This window comes from Polypterus senegalus, chromosome 10 (assembly GCF_016835505.1).
Source record: "Polypterus senegalus isolate Bchr_013 chromosome 10, ASM1683550v1, whole genome shotgun sequence".
Classification (NCBI taxonomy): Eukaryota; Metazoa; Chordata; class Cladistia; order Polypteriformes; family Polypteridae; genus Polypterus; species Polypterus senegalus.
The window spans coordinates 133905637-133923793 of record NC_053163.1 but is presented as its reverse complement, the minus strand read 5'-3'; the positions used below and the strand labels follow the sequence as shown (position 1 = coordinate 133923793).

The 18157-nt window shown below is 44.4% G+C and overlaps 1 protein-coding gene across 1 annotated transcript in view; it reads left to right on the top strand.

The window, feature by feature from the left end:
- Positions 1 to 18157, top strand: part of arhgef18b (rho/rac guanine nucleotide exchange factor (GEF) 18b) — a 66587-nt gene that overhangs the window by 32806 nt on the left and 15624 nt on the right. Inside the window, exons 11-27 of the mRNA XM_039766743.1 lie at positions 7534 to 7597; positions 9285 to 9429; positions 10607 to 10710; positions 11524 to 11664; positions 11799 to 12049; positions 12127 to 12252; positions 12339 to 12456; positions 12549 to 12803; positions 12890 to 12966; positions 13050 to 13228; positions 13309 to 13400; positions 13533 to 13718; positions 16695 to 16835; positions 16912 to 17030; positions 17197 to 17259; positions 17394 to 17441; positions 17538 to 17984. Of these exons, the coding sequence (XP_039622677.1) occupies positions 7534 to 7597; positions 9285 to 9429; positions 10607 to 10710; positions 11524 to 11664; positions 11799 to 12049; positions 12127 to 12252; positions 12339 to 12456; positions 12549 to 12803; positions 12890 to 12966; positions 13050 to 13228; positions 13309 to 13400; positions 13533 to 13718; positions 16695 to 16835; positions 16912 to 17030; positions 17197 to 17259; positions 17394 to 17441; positions 17538 to 17984 (2556 nt within the window). The remainder of the gene's footprint in view (positions 1 to 7533; positions 7598 to 9284; positions 9430 to 10606; positions 10711 to 11523; positions 11665 to 11798; positions 12050 to 12126; positions 12253 to 12338; positions 12457 to 12548; positions 12804 to 12889; positions 12967 to 13049; positions 13229 to 13308; positions 13401 to 13532; positions 13719 to 16694; positions 16836 to 16911; positions 17031 to 17196; positions 17260 to 17393; positions 17442 to 17537; positions 17985 to 18157) is intronic.

The following is an 18157-nucleotide window of genomic DNA, read 5'->3' as shown; positions in this document are numbered from 1 at the left end:
AAGACTGCCTGCTGCTCTTTAGGCACACCAACCACAAATAAAAAGTGAGCCAGTGATTCATAACAGTCAGCTCTAAATATCAGTCTGTTGTGTGCTTCTAATCCAGCCTGCCTCTGTGACATTTGACCAATCAGATGCTGCAAAGGGAGGGTCCTTAGTGAGTCTGGTGTTTCTGGTAGGTTCTTGTGAAGTAAATTTCTCTAGAACTTTCTAAGAACTGTAGCAGTGTTTGTTCAAAAAATAAGTGTGGGTAATAAAGTAGAGTCTTTACACTACTAGGTGCAGCAGCAGTTAACGCTGTGTGCGTGAAAGGATGGCTTCTCAGATATAGTGAAGGAGTAATGAGCTCAGTTATTGTCAGAAATATTTCATGTGATTAAAACACTCCTGTTTTCATGGGCAGAAAAGTGTTCCCAAGTTTTAGACTGGAGAACACAACATTAAACATACAGATGCTTTTCGTCATTTGTTTAGAATGCCAGCCGAGTTCTTTGTTACAGGTGTATATCATTAAATTAAAAAGAGAATACGAGGGTTTGAAAGATGCTATCATTAATCAGTATTGTTATTTTAGAGAGGATATTTCATTGTGAGGGCGGCATGGTGGCGCAGTGGGTACCGTTGCTGCCTTGCAGTTTGGAGACCTGGGTTTTCTTCCCAGGTCCTCCCTGCATGGAGTTTGCATGTTCTCCCTGTGTCTGCGTGGGTTTCCTCCGGGTACTCCGGTTTCCTCCCACAGTCCAAAGACACGCAGGTTAGGTGCATTGGTGATACTAAATTCTCCCTTCGTGTGTGCTTGGTGTGTGTGCCCTGAGGTGGGCTGGCACCCTGCCCGGGGTTTGTTTTCTGCCTTGCGCCCTTGGTGGCTGGGATTGAGTCCAGTAGACCCTGTAGTTAGGATATAGTGGGTTGGATAATGGATAGATGGATGGTTCATTGCAAGTAATATCTATTCTTCGTTTTCTGTAGCTCATTTACAAATATAGTTTTGAGTCCCATTTCTTTTTTATTAGAGAAAATTGTGGTACACATGGAGATTAACAGTAGTGTTGTATATTAATGTATTTATTTGTGGGTTTGATACTAAATTCAGGAGTTTTGAGGCAACAATATTAATTTAAAAAGCACAAGATTGCCTTTTGAATATCAGTCAATGCCTGACAATGTGATCCTAAGCTAATAATGTAACCTGCCAGTATTCATTTATTAGAAATATGGAAAAACTGCCTTTGTAGCTGCGACTGCCTTGAGATTCCAGTCACAGCCTAGCTGTTCTTCAAGTTGTGTTTGACTTGGATATGAAATAGGGGGCCAATATCAATGACAAGTAATGCCTGTCTTGCATGTGATACTGTATAAAATATATATACTCAGCAAAAAAAGAAACGTCCTCTGACTTTCAACTGTTTTTACTTTCAGTAAACTTAATGTGTAAATATTTGTATGAACACTAAAAGAGTCAACACCATAAGACATAAACTAAAAATGTTTCACAATGTGTCCCTGAATGAAGGGAGGCTCAAAATCAAAAGTACCAGTCAGTATCTGGTGTGGCCACCAGCTGCTTGAAGTACTGCAGTGCATCTCCTCCTCGTGGACTGGACCAGATTTGTCAGTTCTTACTGTGAGATGTTACCCCACTCTTCCACCAAGGCACCTGCAAGCTTCTGGACATTTCTGGGGGGAATGGCCCTAGCCATCGATCCAAATCGATCCCGCTCCAGGGTACAGGCCTCGGTGTAACGCTCATTCCTTCGACGATAAACACAAATCCGTCCATCACCCCTGGTGAGACAAAACCGTGACTCATCAGTGAAGAGCACTTTTTGCCACTCCTGTCTGGTCCAGCGAAGGTGGGTTTGTGCCCATAGGCGTTGTTGCTGGTGATGTCTGGTAAGGACCTGCCTTACAACAGGCCTACAAGCCCTCAGTCCAGCCTCTCTCAGCCTATTGCGGACAGTCTGAGCACTGATGGAGGGATTGTGTGTTCCTGGTGTGACTCGGGCAGTTGTTGTGGCCATCCTGTACCTGTCACGCAGGTGTGGTATTCGGATGTACCGATCCTGTGCAGGTGTTGTTACACGTGGTCTTCCACTGCGAGGATGATCAGCTGTCCTTCCTGTCTCCCTGTAGCGCTGTCTTAGGCGTCTCACAGTGCGGACATGGCAATTTATTGCCCTAGCCACATCAGCAGTCCTCATGCCTCCCTGCAGCATGCCTAATGCTCGTTCACGCAGATGAGCAGGGACCCTGGGCATCTTTCACAGTCGGTAGACAAGTCTCTTTAGTGTCCTGCGTTTTTAGAACTGTGACCTTAAATGCCTACTTTCTGTAAGCTGTTAAGGTCTTAACGACCATTCCACAGGTGCATGTTAATTAATTGATTATGGTTAATTGAACATGCATGGAAAACATTGTTTAAACCCTTTACAATGAAGATCTGTAAAGTTATTTGGATTTTTAAAACATTGTTGAAATACACAGTCCTGAAAAAGGGACGTTTCTTTTTGCTGAGTATATATACTACAGTATGTACTGTATATCATTTTTTTTTTTTTAACTTTTTTTTCCTTTATTCATTGATTTCATTGATTACGCAGACTGGTGTGCCTAGACATCAAACTGTTCCAATACTTACAAGTAGTTTATTTTTTTAATTAAGGACAAAATTAATGAAGCTCTTGTGTTCCATAATACTGACTTTTAGTGCTGCTGGTCTGCTCCCTCACCCACTGTTTTGACATTTTGATGTAAAAGATTTTGTCAGTTGACTTTTCCATTTGTTAGCTTCTTGTAATAGACGACATCCCCTAAACAAAACCACACACAGTTTGGTCAGTCACTTCGTGACTCTTTACTGTCCATTTGCACCTGTAACGCTTCAAGTGCATATTGTTTTGACTGCAAGTTAAAACGTTTTTATGTTTTGTGTGTGGAAAAGCCCAGTGATTTATCCAGTCTGCTGTTCACATGAGTCAAAGTGTGTTATGATCTTCTCAACAAGTGCCTGTTGATTTGAACTGAGACCCTGGCAGCTGAAAATCAACTCCTTAAACACTGAGTGCCCATTTTGTTCTAAAAGCATTAATCACTTTGAAAATGCTGTTCTGACTCTGTGTCTCCGGCTGCATTGTAATGTGAAAGTATTTTTCTCGTTTTCTACATTATTAAAAAATCTGCTGTAAAACGGCATCCTTGTTGACCATGTAAGTTGAATGGGCCATGCAAGGTAAAATTCCAATGAAGTTGGGATGTTGTGTAAAACGTAAATAAAAACAGAATACAATGATTTTCAAATCCTTTTCAACCTTTATTCAATTGAATACACTACAAAGACAAGATATCGAATGTTCAAACTGATAAACTTTATTGTTGTTTTGCAAATCTTCACTGTCTCTAAGGAGCAGAGGTTGGGTGGTGTTGAAGGCGCTAGAGAAGTCAAGAAACATAATTCTTACAGCACCACTGCCTCTGTCCAAGTGGGAGAGGGATCGGTGTAGCATATAGATGATGGCATCCTCCGCTCCCACCTTCTCCTGGTATGCGAACTGCAGAGGGGCGAGGGCGTGGCAGACCTGTGGCCTCAGGTGGTGAAGCAGCAGCCGCTCCATGGTGGTCTTCAGATGTGACGTCAGAGCAACAGGCCGGAAGTCATTCAGCTCACTAGGACGTGATACCTTTGGGACTGGGGTGATACAAGATGTTTTCCAAAGCCTTGTGGCTCTCCCCTGCTCCAGGCTTAGGTTGAAGATGCGCTGTAGAGGACTCCCCAGTTCCAACACACAGGCCTTCAGCAGTCATGGCGATACTCCATCTGGACCTGCTGCTTTGCTGGCACAAAGTCTCCTCAGCTCTCTGCTCACTCATTTTGAATTTGATGCCTGCAACACGTTCCAAAAAAGCTGGGCCAGGGGCATGTTTACCACTGTGTTATATCACCTTTCCTTTTAACAACACTCAATAAGCGTTTGGGAGCTGAGGACACTAATTGTTGAAGTTGTGTAGGTGGAATTATTTCCCATTCTTACTTGATGTTCCACTTCAGTTGCTCATCAGCCCTTGGTCTCCGTTGTCGTATTTTGCCCTTCATAATGCGCCACACGTTTTCAATGGGAGACAGGTCTGGACTGCAGGCAGGCCAGTCGAGTACCCGCACTCTTTTACTACGAAGCCACGCTGTTGTAACACTTGCAGAATGTGACTTCGCATTGTCCTGCTGAAATAAGCAGGAACGTCCCTGAAAAAGACGTCGCTTGGATGGCAGCATATGTTGCTCCAAAACCTGTATGTACCTTTCAGCATTAATGGTGCCTTCACAGATGTGCAAGTTACCCATGCCATGGGCACTAACACACCCCCATACCATCACAGATGCTGGCTTTTGAACTTTGCGCTGATAACAATCCAGATGGTCCTTTTCCTCTTTGGCCTGGAGGACACGACGTCCATGATTTCCAAAAACAATCTGAAATGTGGACTCGTCAGACCACAGCACACTTTTTCACTTTGTGTCAGTCCATCTCAGATGACCTCGGGCGTTTCTGGGTGTTGTTGATATATGGCTTTCGCTTTGCGTGATAGAGTTTTAACTTGCACTTGCAGATGTAGCGACGGACTGTGTTAACTGACAAGGGTTTTCTGAAGTATTCCTGAGCCCACGTGGTAATATCCTTTACAGAATGATGTCGGTTTTTAATGCAGTGCCGCCTGAGGGATCGAAGGTCACGGGCATCCAGTGTTGGTATTCGGCCTTGCCGCTTACGTGCAGAGATTTCTCCAGATTCTCTGAATCTTTTGATGATATTATGGACAGAAGATGAAGAAATCCCTAGATTCCTTGTTGAGAAACGTTGTTCTTAAACTGCTGGACAATTTGCCCACGCAGTTGTTCACAAAGTGGTGAACCTCGCCCCATCCTTCCTTGTGAACGACTGAGCCTTTTGGGGATGCTCCTTTTATACCCAATCATGACAAACACCTGTTTCCAATTAACCTGTTCACCTGTGGAATGTTCAAAACAGGTGTTTTTTGAACATTCCTCAACTTTCCCAGTCTTTTGCTGCCCCTGTCCCAGCTTTTTTGGAACGTGTTGCAGGCATCAAATTCAAAATGAGTGAAGATTTGCAAAACAACAATAAAGTTTTATCAGTTTGAACATTCGATATCTTGTCTGGGCAGCACGGTGGCGCAGTGGTAGCGCTGCTGCCTCGCAGTTAGGAGACCCAGGTTCGCTTCCCGGGTCCTCCCTGCGTGGAGTTTGCATGTTCTCCCCGTGTCTGCGTGGGTTTCCTCCGGGCGCTCCAGTTTCTTCCCACAGTCCAAAGACATGCAGGTTAGGTGGATTGGCGATTCTAAATTGGCCCTAGTGTGTGCTTGGTGTGTGTCCTGCGGTGGGTTGGCACCCTGCCCAGGATTGGTTCCTGCCCTGTGCCCTGTGTTGGCTGAGATTGGCTCCAGCAGACCCCCGTGGCCCTGTATTCGGATTCAGCGGGTTAGAAAATGGATGGATGGATATCTTGTCTTTGTAGTGTATTTAATTGAATATAAGTTGAAAAGGATTTGCAAATCATTGTATTCTGTTTTTATTTACATTTTACACAACGTCCCAACTTCTTTGGAAATGGGGTTGTACTTCCTCTTTAGGGATTGTCTGTATTTCTAATAACGCTTTGAAGTTTAAGGAGAGAGTTGTAACCCATCTGATTCTTGAGCATTGTGGAGACTGGCCCAGACACAGACAGGCAGACACATTCATGTCACCCAACACATGTTTATTGTACATTATTTACAATGCCACACAACCCAAAAGTCCCCAAAGTCCTGGCCCCAACACAGTGCCTTCTCTATCTTCAGGCCGCCTCCACTCTCCTCTCCGCGACCTTGTCTTCTCTTCCCGACTCCAGCCATTCAATGAAGGGAGGCGGCCCCTTTTATAGCACCTGGATGTGCTCCAGGTGGGTTCCGGCAATCTTCCACCGACACGCCCCAGTGTGGCTGAAGTGCCGGCTGCATCCCCCGGAAGCACTCCGGGTGTCCCCTCTCTTCTTCCCCTCCAGCACTTCTGGGTGTGGCGGAAGTGCTGAGGTCCAGGGTCTCCAAGGCACTGGGGCGTCCCCTGGTGGTGACCACGGGCCCCTACAGGGTTGGTCCCCATAGCAATCAGGTTGGCTGCCCCCACGTGGTCTGAGGTGGGCGTACGCCCTCTCCTGGTCCTCCAAGGCGTCTTAGCCAGGTTGTCGCCCCAGGCATCTGCCACAGCATGTCAGATCGCCTTGAGTATTACGTCACGCCATAAGATATGAAGGCACGGCATCCTCATTATATTAATGTTTGAGGCCCTTATATTTGTAAATAGCATTATTTATACAACATTAATGTTGCTGGTGGCTCTGCATTGTATAATTTGTGAAAAGCCGAGCAGAACAGAAAAATAACACTCATTGGGCTCAACATCTTCAAAAAGCCTCCAAAATGCCTCATCCACTACAGAGTAAAGTGGCTGATTGTAATGGGGTTTGCTTCCATGCCGCCTCAGTTTAATTACTTTCTGATACAACGCTTCATTTGGTCAACTACAGGTAGTGTGACCTCGTGGTTAAGACTTTGGAGTTCAGACTCTGAGAATTCAAGTCCTGCTTGTGACACTGTGTGACAATGAACAAGTCACTTCAACTGCAAAAGAAATGTAACCAGTTGTAATTTAAATGTTGTAAGTCACCAAATAAGTAAATAATAATTAAAAAGATAATTATATTTTGGTGAAGGCATAGCAGGCAGTGCTATAGATAAGTTCTACATTGTTCTTTTTTTTTTTACTTTAATTTTGACATTTCTCAGTATGGTGGCAAGTGGCATTCATTCAGATGACTCATTAAATGGTCGCATTTACATTTCTGACTCGCGCTTCTCGGCTGAACACATTTCATGCACATTTTGTTTTTTGGCATTGGTATTCACGTTGAAATATGACCAAGCAGCTTATATTTTAGCCATGCAGATCGTACATTTCTAAGTGAGTAATCAGCTAGGTATGCACTTGGTTTGCCTGGGGCTTATTTAATGTATTGTGATATCATCTGAATATATTAGAAATGATCTGAATATATGTCTGATGTCAGCAGGGTGTGGTTGGCAGACATTCATAATGCCTGATATAACAAGCAGGTGAAGTGATACTCTAGGCTTATAAAGTTAATAAGAATATGGATTGATCTTTTGACATGTTGTGCATTAGAGTTGAACACTGTAGTCACAAGGTTGGCAAGGTTCATGCTTCTGTCAGCTCCACCTTTCTTTACTGGAGTACCTGAATGTATCTGAACCTGTCATTCTCTGACAATTTTCTTTTCTTTTACTGAGATAAAGGAATACAAGTGTTGGGTGGAGGATGAGAGGAATGCAGGCTAACTCGACTGGTCACTCTAGACTGCCCTTCCGGCTTGTTCTGCAAGAGAGGGGCTTATACAGAGATATGTCAGTAGAAGGCTTGGAGAGCAATATGTATTGCTAATTACTCCTGTGCTTCATTTTCAGCTCAAAGATTGTCCCATTAAGAGTCCTGCCTCTCAACAGTCACCTGCGCATGTCTGCAGCCAAAGTAAGTTCAGTGGGGTTAGGGGTGGTTTGGCTTTAGGGTGGAAGGAATCTGCATCTGGTCCACCGCGCACCAGCACAGCACTTATGTAACTGGAGGGATGGCTTCCTTCTTGATTTTTCTGTGCAGGTGACAGGGATTGGGGAAAATAAGAAGAACGAAAAGCTCCACAGTTACAAGCTTACAAGTAGCAAGTGGCTGTTGACAATGCTGCCTGTGGTTGTCGTCGAGGCTGCCTTAGAGAGCAGGTGCTGCGTTTAATTGGCTGCTTTTGCTAGAACACTCTGTGGCCACATTTGTTTGGACTGCAGACCTGGTTGGAGTCTCAATCTTTCTTTCTTGTTTATGAGACATGGGCAGCATGAGCCTGTGCACAGTACCTCTGTCACTGAATTTGTGCCTAGAAGGGGCATTGTTGCCAACTCTGCCTACCTGTGTCTTATCTTATTTTATAATCTCAAAGACAAAATAAAAAATACTGAATATTTTCAGGGCTGCACTTCACTTGCAGCCAGTGCAAAGCAAAATAAAAAGGAAGAAGACAACAGTTTCTATCTCTTCTTTCTACTTACTGCAGTGCAAAGTGGATATTGGGTTTTGAAGGGTGCTGTATTTTCCTCAATGCTGGCCATTAGCAAAGTAGCTGTTTATTCTGGGAGTTATATTTTTTCAGTGAGTTAACTCAGTTTAAAATGGAATGCAGCCCTATGGTCTTCCATGTCACTGGCCTGATCTTTGGCAGCTCCCACTGAAATTGCAATTTGACTTTTCTCATTAGTGTCCACAGCCCCCTTCTAAGAATGCGAAGCAGCAGCAGTGTGTGTTAAATGCCAATTATAATGGCTGTGCTTTGTCAGTCTGGGAGTCTGCTTTGCATGTGTGAACTGGATGTGTGGAGCCTGTGCTTGTGGCTCATTAACTTAATGAGGCGTGATCCACAGATGAGTTTGTGTGTTGATACACGTGTTCTGCTGTTTGCAGGTGTAGTTTTTATGTAACACTTTATTTGCTACTTCTGTCATGGTGTCTGCGTGTATGTAAGTTTTCAGAGTGTTCTGGTTTATGTTAGTGTGCATCAATAAACAGATGTTAAGTATGCATGCCTACAAGTTGTTGAGCATTCATGTTGCCACTTATGTGTATGATGTGTGGTTTTGGACATATTCTGTTTGTTTGTCTGAGCACATCAATGCCAGTTGTTTGCTAGGTCCTTTGCATGTACATGGCTTGTCAGCAGTTGTGAGGTTTGCATTCTGCTGTTTGTGCACTCATCCCATCCTGTGACAATTGTCACTTTGGCCAAGCCACAGCAGGGTCCTTCTTGAACAGCGCAGAGTTGAGGCGGGCAGCCTGCCTCATTATTTCTAGAAGTGTCGCTGCTTGCTATAAAAGCCTGCTCATTGAGAGCCACTTCTCAGATCCATGAAGCAGCAACATCAGCAGCAGCAGCATTGCCGGTGCCGGAGACCTGCTTCTCCAATGGCCGAGACTAAGGTCCAGAAGAAGGAGTCCAGGTCTCCTGCATGCCCACGACACAGTTTCTGGGATTCCTTCTCAAAGAATCTGAACAAAAGAATTTTTGTGCAGAGTGAACTGCTTACTTGCCGGGTCCTGAAAGCCCTGAGCAGGCAGAGGGAACGGCATCTCCAGGGATCAGTGCTTCGTTCTCAAGCTGTGTTTGTCTCTGTAGCTGCCGCATCTTTGAAGGAGCAGCACCGCTGTGTCCTGCCTGCGCCGAATGGCTCTCCTCGCAGCCAAGGTATGACCATCGTGCAGCGAGGGAGCAGCTCTCACCCTGTGCCGACAACCTCTCCTACCTGTACCACCACTACTGGGTAAGTTTGGGCAGCCTGTGAAGGGGACTAGGGCCTTTTAAAACTTGCGTCTCCTTGCCCTGATATGAAAAAATAAATAACTTCACTCTAGTGAATCCTAACACGGCCATAGTCCTTTGCCTTATTGTTCTCCTTATGTCTGTGTGGGTTTTCCTCCTACATTGTTAACTGGTATGAAAGTGTGTATAATTGGGCCCATGATAGATTAGCAACCTGTACAAGTCTGCTTCCTGCCTTGCACTCAGTGCTGCAGGGATAGGCTATGCCTCCACGACATTGAATTAGATCAGTGGACTTGAAAATATTCTTTCATAATATTAATTTCAACTGGGCAAGGGAAGCGAAGTTATGAAGAGTTTTGCAGGAGGGGAGCACTATGTGAGTGGGTGGAGTTGATTTGGAGTGGGGGCACACCGAATATGATGGGTTGACCGTTGAGGGTGCATTGCCCTACAATCTGACTGAAAATTTGACATAGGCAGGCCACATTGAAGACTTCACTAAGTTTGGTTTTCCTGTGTGGTTTAAGGGGTTAGCTACTTATACTGTGTTGATAAGAAGGGCTAAATAGGATAGGGTGATGCACTGTGATGGGCTCTCAATGATAGTACATACCTGTAGTGAGACCGTGAAAGAGTTAATAGGGGGAGTGCAGGAACAAACATGACTGTGAAGGGTTACGTCCCGCAGGGACACAATCTTGAAGTGTAATTGCACAGGATTATCTAGGGGGTCCAGTCTAGCAAATGTCCGTCATGAATTGCACTGTGTCCACTACAGGGCTGTGCTACCTCCCAGATCAAATCGGTTAAAAACACAGTAGCCACCTTTCACAAATTATTTCTTAGAGTTAGTGATGCTGCCTTGCTGCATAGCTTAAAGGGTTCACAAGGGTGGTGGCATCATACTGGTGGGTGACTGCTAATATTTACGTGGATGGGAGTGCTGTTGTGGAGAGTGGCTGTTAGGAATCAGTCAGTTAAAGTTGAGCACTATGATGGTGACTTTACTTACATAGTAACAGTGATAGGGTTAGTGTGGTCTTGAGAAAATGATCCTGCTGAAGCGGTATGTTCTTTTATAGAATGATAGATCTCTCAAGTTCTGTCTCTGTGGCTCACATGTACATTGGCCCTTGGGATTAATAAAGTATCTATCTATCTATCTGGTCTTGCAGGTCATCTACAGGAGAAATGGATGAAGTGGACTTGCGATATAAATTGTCCAATGAGGACACAGTTTCACTGGCACCCTCAACAGTGGACTCTATTGTTGTTGAAGGTACACATTTCTGCATGTGTATTTATGTATAATATCATATAGCAAGGCTGACAGAACTGCTATGCAAGAAAGCTGCCTTACAAGCTAATATTATTATTAATTGAGCCGGGTCTGCAGCTGGATAATGGAGATCTTCTTTAGCCAAATGGTAGAAAAAACAGGGTGTAGCTGCAGAGCTCTGCAGTTCATGATCTCCACTGAACAATTAATAAGATTCAGTGTTTGTCACATGATTTACTTTGCAAAACTCCAAAGTGTGTCTTGACTGTGGTTTACACCACTACAAGACAATGTTGTTACCCAACATATCATCCTTCTATGTGACATGCCCACTGCAAGACACCCTTACGCAATAGTTGTCATTGCTTACGAGTAAGTTAACCCTTTTACAACCCTAATCCTATCCATAGTGCAAGGATGTTTTACGAAATCGACACGTGAGGTACGCTTTAAAATTGGCATGTTGAGAAACACAAATGACTACATGTGACATTACTGTTGTATAATGCAAGGCCACTAAACGGCATTGGATGTCTGCAATTTGATAGGCTCCATTGCAACCCAATCTGTGCCCCCTGCCCAATTTACACCCTGCACCCTTATGTTTATATAAAAAAAAAAAAAAAGGTCTGCAGTTAGACTCTTGTGGGTAGAACACCACAAGAGTCTAACACGTCCTGGGAAAAGTGATTATAGAAAAAAAGTGGGACCATCACCCTAAGTGATTCCTTACCTGTGGCAATAGGTCATGGGGTTGAGAGGATGTACATGCATAACAGCTTGCCTCATGTGCAACCAACCTGTTCACTCCAGATGTGCAGTATGCCTCCCTGAGAAGTGAGCTTGACCTGGATTCACAGGACTTGGAAGCTGAGACCTGGAGTATGGCAGTGGAGCAAACGTACTTGAAACAATACTCGCAACAGGCAATCAAACGACAGGATGTTATTTATGGTGAGCTTTCTGTGAAATTTGCTAGTTTCAAGAGGGTTCTTCACTACTGATTATGTTATTGTGTAAGGTTAAAATGAACGTTTTGTCTAAAATGTCAAGAGAGAACATAAGCTGAAACGAAGTTCTATTTATAGAGCTGGCACAGACAGAGATGCACCACGTGCGTACTCTGAAGATCATGCTCCACGTGTATGCAAGGGAGATGAAGGAGACTCTGCAGATGGATGAAGAAAAGGTGGACAAGATTTTCCCTTGCCTGGAGAACTTACTGGACATACACAGGCAGTTCTTGGCCCGTCTGAAGGAGAAACGAAGAGATTGTCTGGAGGAGGGCAGTGAACGCAACTACTGTATATCACGAATTGGTGACCTCCTGGTGTGGCAGGTGGGCATGCGCATGAAACTTTCGGGTGTGTGAAGAGTTTGTAATCCATAACTAATGGTTTTGCTCTTTTGTGCTAGTTTTCTGGTGAAGCAGGGAATAGAATGAAAGAAAGCTATGGAGGTTTTTGCAGCCGCCACACAGAAGCCATGGCCACCTTTAAGGAGCTGTTGCAGACCAACAAGAAGATGAGTAGTCTTATGAAGGTTAGCAGAAAGACTGAAAGGGGCAGTAGTGTGCTGCAGTCACTAACGTGGGTTCTCTCACTGGTATTTACTTTCATGTTTTTCAGAAAATTGGCTATCTTGCCATTGTGAAGCGTCTTGGGGTACCAGAGTGTATTCTGCTGGTCACACAACGCATCACCAAGTACCCACCACTTGTGGAGCGCATCCTGCAGAACACAGAAGGTAAAGGTGGTTGGCAATGCACGTTGGGTGGACTGGGCACTTCTAGCTTTTCATGGCACACCCATTTTCTAAATGCCCTTCTTTCCTTTCAGGAGGGTCAGTGGAGCATGAGGAACTGACCAGGGCTCTTGCCCTCATTAAAGACCTCCTGATGCAGGTGGATCTCAAGGTCAGCATTTATGAGAGGAGCCAAAAGCTAAAAGAGATTGTTAGCAAGATGGAGCCAAAGGCCTGTGCTAAGTTCAAGGATGGCCGTATATTCCGCAAAGAGCATATGCGTCAGGGAGGTCGACTGCTTTTGCATCAAGGGTTGCTCAGTTGGAAAGCAGCATCTGGTCGCCTCAAAGGTATCCATGTCAGTGTGGTTTGGTGGAACTACAGCATATTCAGCTCTGGTCTGTCATTTAACCAGCCAACTCTGTCCCCATTGCAGAAATCCTGGCCGTGCTTTTAACAGATGTGCTACTGCTGCTTCAGGAGAAGGACCAGAAGTATGCTTTTGCTCCAGTGGTAAGTGCAAGAAGCGGCTGAAAGAACATACACAAGCCAAGCTGCAGGTGTGAACAAGGTTTTGTTTAACCCCATTTTCACAGGACAACAAGCCACCTGTAATATCCTTGCAGAAGCTTATAGTGCGTGAAGTGGCACATGAAGAAAAAGGCATGTTCTTGATTTGTGCTTCTTCAAAAGAGCCCGAGATGTATGAGATTCACACAAACTCCAAGGAGGAGCGCAATGCTTGGATCACTCTCATCCGACAAGCAGTTGAGAGGTATGAGTGCTACTGATTTGTTGACAGTCTACACCACTCCCATTTGCATAGTCTTCATCCTAAGGTCACATTTTTTACAGCTGCCCTGCAAAGGATGATGGACTTGGCATAGACCCAGAGGAGGAACGACGGTCTACTGAGATGCGGGCTGCCCGCCTTAGAGAATTTCAAGGTTTTGTGCAATTCCATTTTTTGTTTTTAATTATCCAGTGCTACTTAAGAATCTGTAGTACATGATATCATTCAATGCTAGGCATCAAAAGTAACCCATCTTCCTTTGTTTTTTTCCTTAATCTTTCACTAGATCGGCTGAGTGAGAAAGATCGTCAAATAGCCCAGAACCTCAATGAGAAACTGCAGATCTTCTGTGAGATTTCTGAGATGATAAGTGGCGTGGAGGAGTCAAGCCCAGGTGTCCGCTTCCGACAGCTGCCAGGGGACTTCACTGAAGTGCAGGCAGAACAGCTGGTCAAAGACGCTGTTGTCGAAGGTATAATCCCTACAAGAAAGCATGTTAGTTACTCAAACTGAATTGTTCATCGCATCTTTTAAGGTCCCTGTGATGGCTTTATGCCTAAGTGTGGCAGTATGGGCTCAGGCTCCCCCATGACCTTCACCTGAATTAAGGGATTTTGAGAATTAGACGAGATCTTTCAAGTGGAACACGATTATTTTCATGGTAAAACAATGTTATAGGCATGCATATTAAAATGTAGATTACGTGACACATGAGGGTCGTGATGTGGACTGAACCAGTGACCTTGTACACCCCAGTCCAGTGCCTTAGTGACTAGGCTGATGTGACAACAAGTAATAGCTGCATGCTGTCAAGCTACAAGGCAACATGTGGGTACTTAAAGGATACGTTTGGATTTTTTCATGTTGAAGTCATTTTTTGACAGTTATGGTATGCCGGTTACCACAGGTTAGGGCTCACCACAGCAGATCATCTTTTTCCATACCTTTTTGTCCTTTGCATCCAGCTCTGTTACACCCACTACCTGCATGTCCTCTCTTACCTCATCCATAGGCCTTTCTCTTTTCCTCTTACCTGGCAACTCCATCCTTAATATCCTTCTCCCAATATACCCAGCATCTCTTCTCACCACATGTCCAATCCTACACAATCTCGCCTCTCTGACTTTGTCTCCCAGCCGTCCAACTTGAGCTGACCCTCTAATGTACTCATTTCTAATCCTATCCATCCTCCCCATGCCCAGTGCAAATCTTAGCATCTTTAACTCTGCTATGTCTAGCTCTGTCTCCTGTTTTCTGGTCAGTGCCACCATCTCCAACTTCTATAACACAGCTGGTCTCACTACCATCTTGTAGACCTTCCCTTCCACTCTTGCTGGTACCCGTCTGTCACAAATCACTCGCGACACTCTTCTCCCTCCTTCCAACACTCTCTTCTTCACCTCTCTTTTCAAACTCCCCGTAACTCTGTATTGTTGATCCCAGGTATTTAAACTCATCCACCTTTGCCAGCTGTACTCCCTGCATCCATTCTGAGCTCCCTGTTATTCAAACACATGTATTCTATCTTGTTCTTACTGATCTTCATTCCTCTCCTCTCTAGAGCATATCTCCACCTCTCCAGGGTCTCTTCGACCTGCTCCCTGCTCTCACTACAGATCAAAGTGTCATCCGCAAACATTATACTCCATGGGGACTCCTGTGTAATCTCATCTATCAACCTGTCCATCACCATTACAAATAAAGGGCTCAGAGCTGATCCCTGATGTAATTTCACCTCTACCTTGAATGCACCCGTCATTCCTACCTCAGACCTCAACACTGTCACGTTTCCTTTGTACAACATTCATCATCACACCTCCAATTTACAGCTTCATAATCATCACTCTGTCTGACACTCTTTTCTTCTGCAAAACACATTTGACATACTGTTCCTTCAGGTGAACTCTATCTTTCTCTTCTCCCCCTGCCTCCAGACATGCCATACCCCCTTCTTCTTCAGCGAACAATAGTCCAATTTCCACTAGCACCCTGTTGGCTAATAGTACTGCTGGTTAATCTGGGCCTTGACCAATCCGGTATGAAAATCTGTATTGTTGTCCGCATATTGATCTGGCAAAATTTTACACCAGATGCCCTCCCTGACGCCCCCCATTTTTCAGGGCTTGGGAACGGCAGGAAGAAACAACACTGGTTTGAGCATCCCCTGTGATTGGGCTAAGCAAAAGAGGTTTTATTAAATTAAAAAAAAAAATACCATGCCTGCTTTTATTAGTTTAGAATGGCTTCTATGGGTCACTGGTTCTAACATGAAAAAGAATTGTGTGATCAAAGAATTAAGGCAACAGTTAAAGGTAAAGTGTTTGTTTCAATGCTGTGGTAAGACCAGTGATGATGGATAGAGCTGAGTCATGGACAGTAAAGGGAGCACAGGAGACAAAGTTAGATATGATAGAAATGAGATTGTTGAGGTGGATGTGTGGGAGTTACAAAAAAAGGACAGAGTAAGAAATGAGACAATCGGAGGTTTAACAAAAGTGGGTAAGAAATCTTAAAAACAGGACATGTGATGAGGAGAGACAAGTAATATATATGCCAAAGAATAATGGGGAAGAGAAAAGGAAAGCCAAAGCAAAGATGGATGAATAAAGTAAAAGAAGATCTGAAGGAAAAGGATCTGACTGGGGAGGAGGTGCAGAACCAAGCTGTATGGAGAAGGTTGATCAAGCACATTGACCCCACATAGAAGTGGGAAAAGATGATGATGAAGAAGTAGAAATCATTGTCAAAAGAATAACAACATCAGCTTTCACAGAAAAGTGATAGGCAATATGGTGAAAAACGCAGACAGACTCCTTTAAAAATGGCAAATTCTTGCAAAAAGAAATTCTGATAATGTGGATATGTTGTTTTACAATGTATCTGAAATCTCAATACGTGGATCAATAATGCAGAACATTCTTAGCTTGAAAGTGGACATAGTACGTTTTTTGTTTTCATATCGGACCAGTGCCCTGTATGTGCAATTTTGAAAATGCAAAGAGCTGCCACGATTTTTAATATTCCAGTGGCAAATTAATGTATAACATAATTGGGAAAAAGTAATGTTGGCTTGAAAAATGCTGAGTTTACCTTTTAATAGATCTCGCACATGAATGTACAAGTGTTAAATTTTCGGGGCTTGCTTGACAGAATTCAGGTGTGCTGGTCTGCTGCTTAACAGTCATTCTTTGAGGACACTGAGCTCCTTTATTTTAACATTTATATTAATTTACTAATCAACCGCACTGTGCTTAAATAAAGTCTAGTAAGTTCAACAAAGAGAAGTACGTGCCCCGTTACAGAGTGGTTGTCTGAGGTGGGTGCAGATCCTGTCAACTACTCCCTACAACCCTGAATGGTTGACTTAAAAAATAAAAAGAAATGGAAAATATCGAGGTGACATTGGACGCCTTTTACCTTTTGACAATGCTGACTCCGCTCTTTACAGTCGAAAACCTGCAGAACTTGCTACTGTCCTATGGGTTCGAGATAGCCTGGCAAGCAGAAGGCAATCAGACAACCTCAGGTCCTCCAAGGCGAGCTGAAACTTTCGGAGGATATGACAGTAGCCCCTCCATTTTGAGTAAAAGTAGGTAAACCATTTTTTGGCTTTATGTGGTCTTGTCTTCCTGCATTTTCTTCACTTTTTTATTACTGGCCCGCAGATGGGAGCATAAAGAAGAAATCGCACACCCTGTCCTATTGTGACATCAAAGGGAGAGAACGACGTACCCAGCAGACAGTGCAGGACTCGCAGGGAGACAGCGAGGGCGTGGAGCCAGCAGTAGGTGTCTGTGGTCTATCAGTTGTGTCTTTTCCTGTTTTAAATAGAATGTTCCATGATGGATTTAGAACAACTGGCTAAAGGATGAAATGGGTTGGGTTGCACCTCAGTCAAGGAGTTGATTCTTCACTTTTGCTTCTTTATTGATTTTTTTTTTTTTTTTCAGGCTGAGGACTTCTCCACAGAAAGCTTGCCTACGGCTTGTAGTACTGCTTTTCCTGACTCTGAGGTATCTGGGATTTTCAGTTTCAGGGGAGGGAGCTGGGCAGGGAGGCTTCTCTACATGCCAAAGGGAAATTAGATAAACTTACATGTTTTCCCATGCCAGTGGCTGACGGGTCAATTTCTGTCTGTCTTTTCTAGTTGGTATTTCGTGTTCAGGCCCTCTCTAACCTACTGTATACTCTTCAGGTAACTCTTACCTTACATAGTCTGTACCATATTACTGTGTTACGTTCACTTCAAGTTAATGTAGCTAGACTGCCTGATGTTTCTTTCTTCTCTTAGGCCTTCGTGTCACAGCAGGACAGTGCTCTTGAGATCCAAAAGGCTACTACGCTAGAGCGGGAGCGGCAGAGCCGCCTAAAGGGAGATGTTCTGCTGGAGCAGGAGAAGCAACGCAATTTTGAAAAGCAGCGGGAGGAAATGGCTGCTTTGCAGAAGCTTCAGAACCAGTTGCAGCAGGAGCGCCAGCGCCTTCATCGAGAACGTGAGCAACATCAATGCCAGGCAGAGGCACAACAGGCCATTTTGAGGGAGCGCGAGGAGGAATGCAGCCAGCATCAACGCCAGCTGCAGCAAGAACGTGAGGAGCTCAGACAGCAGTGGGAGCGCTACCAGCTGGACCTGGAGCGGCTGCGTGAATCCACCAGGGCTGTGGAGAAGGAGAAGGAGAAGCTGGAACAGATGAAGAAGATGAAGAGCCACAAGTTACCTAACCTTGATGCATCACCAGTGAGTGGAGTGGGGGGCTGAAACCTAGAAAAGGGGTGAGCAGTCAGAGGTGGGAGTACATTAATACAAGAGCAGATCTACTGCTCAAGGGCACTGGTAGTATTTATTCCGGTGAGAGACAAGAACTCTCATAAAATCAAAAAAGACAAAGTGTCTCCATGAATGTAGTGGAG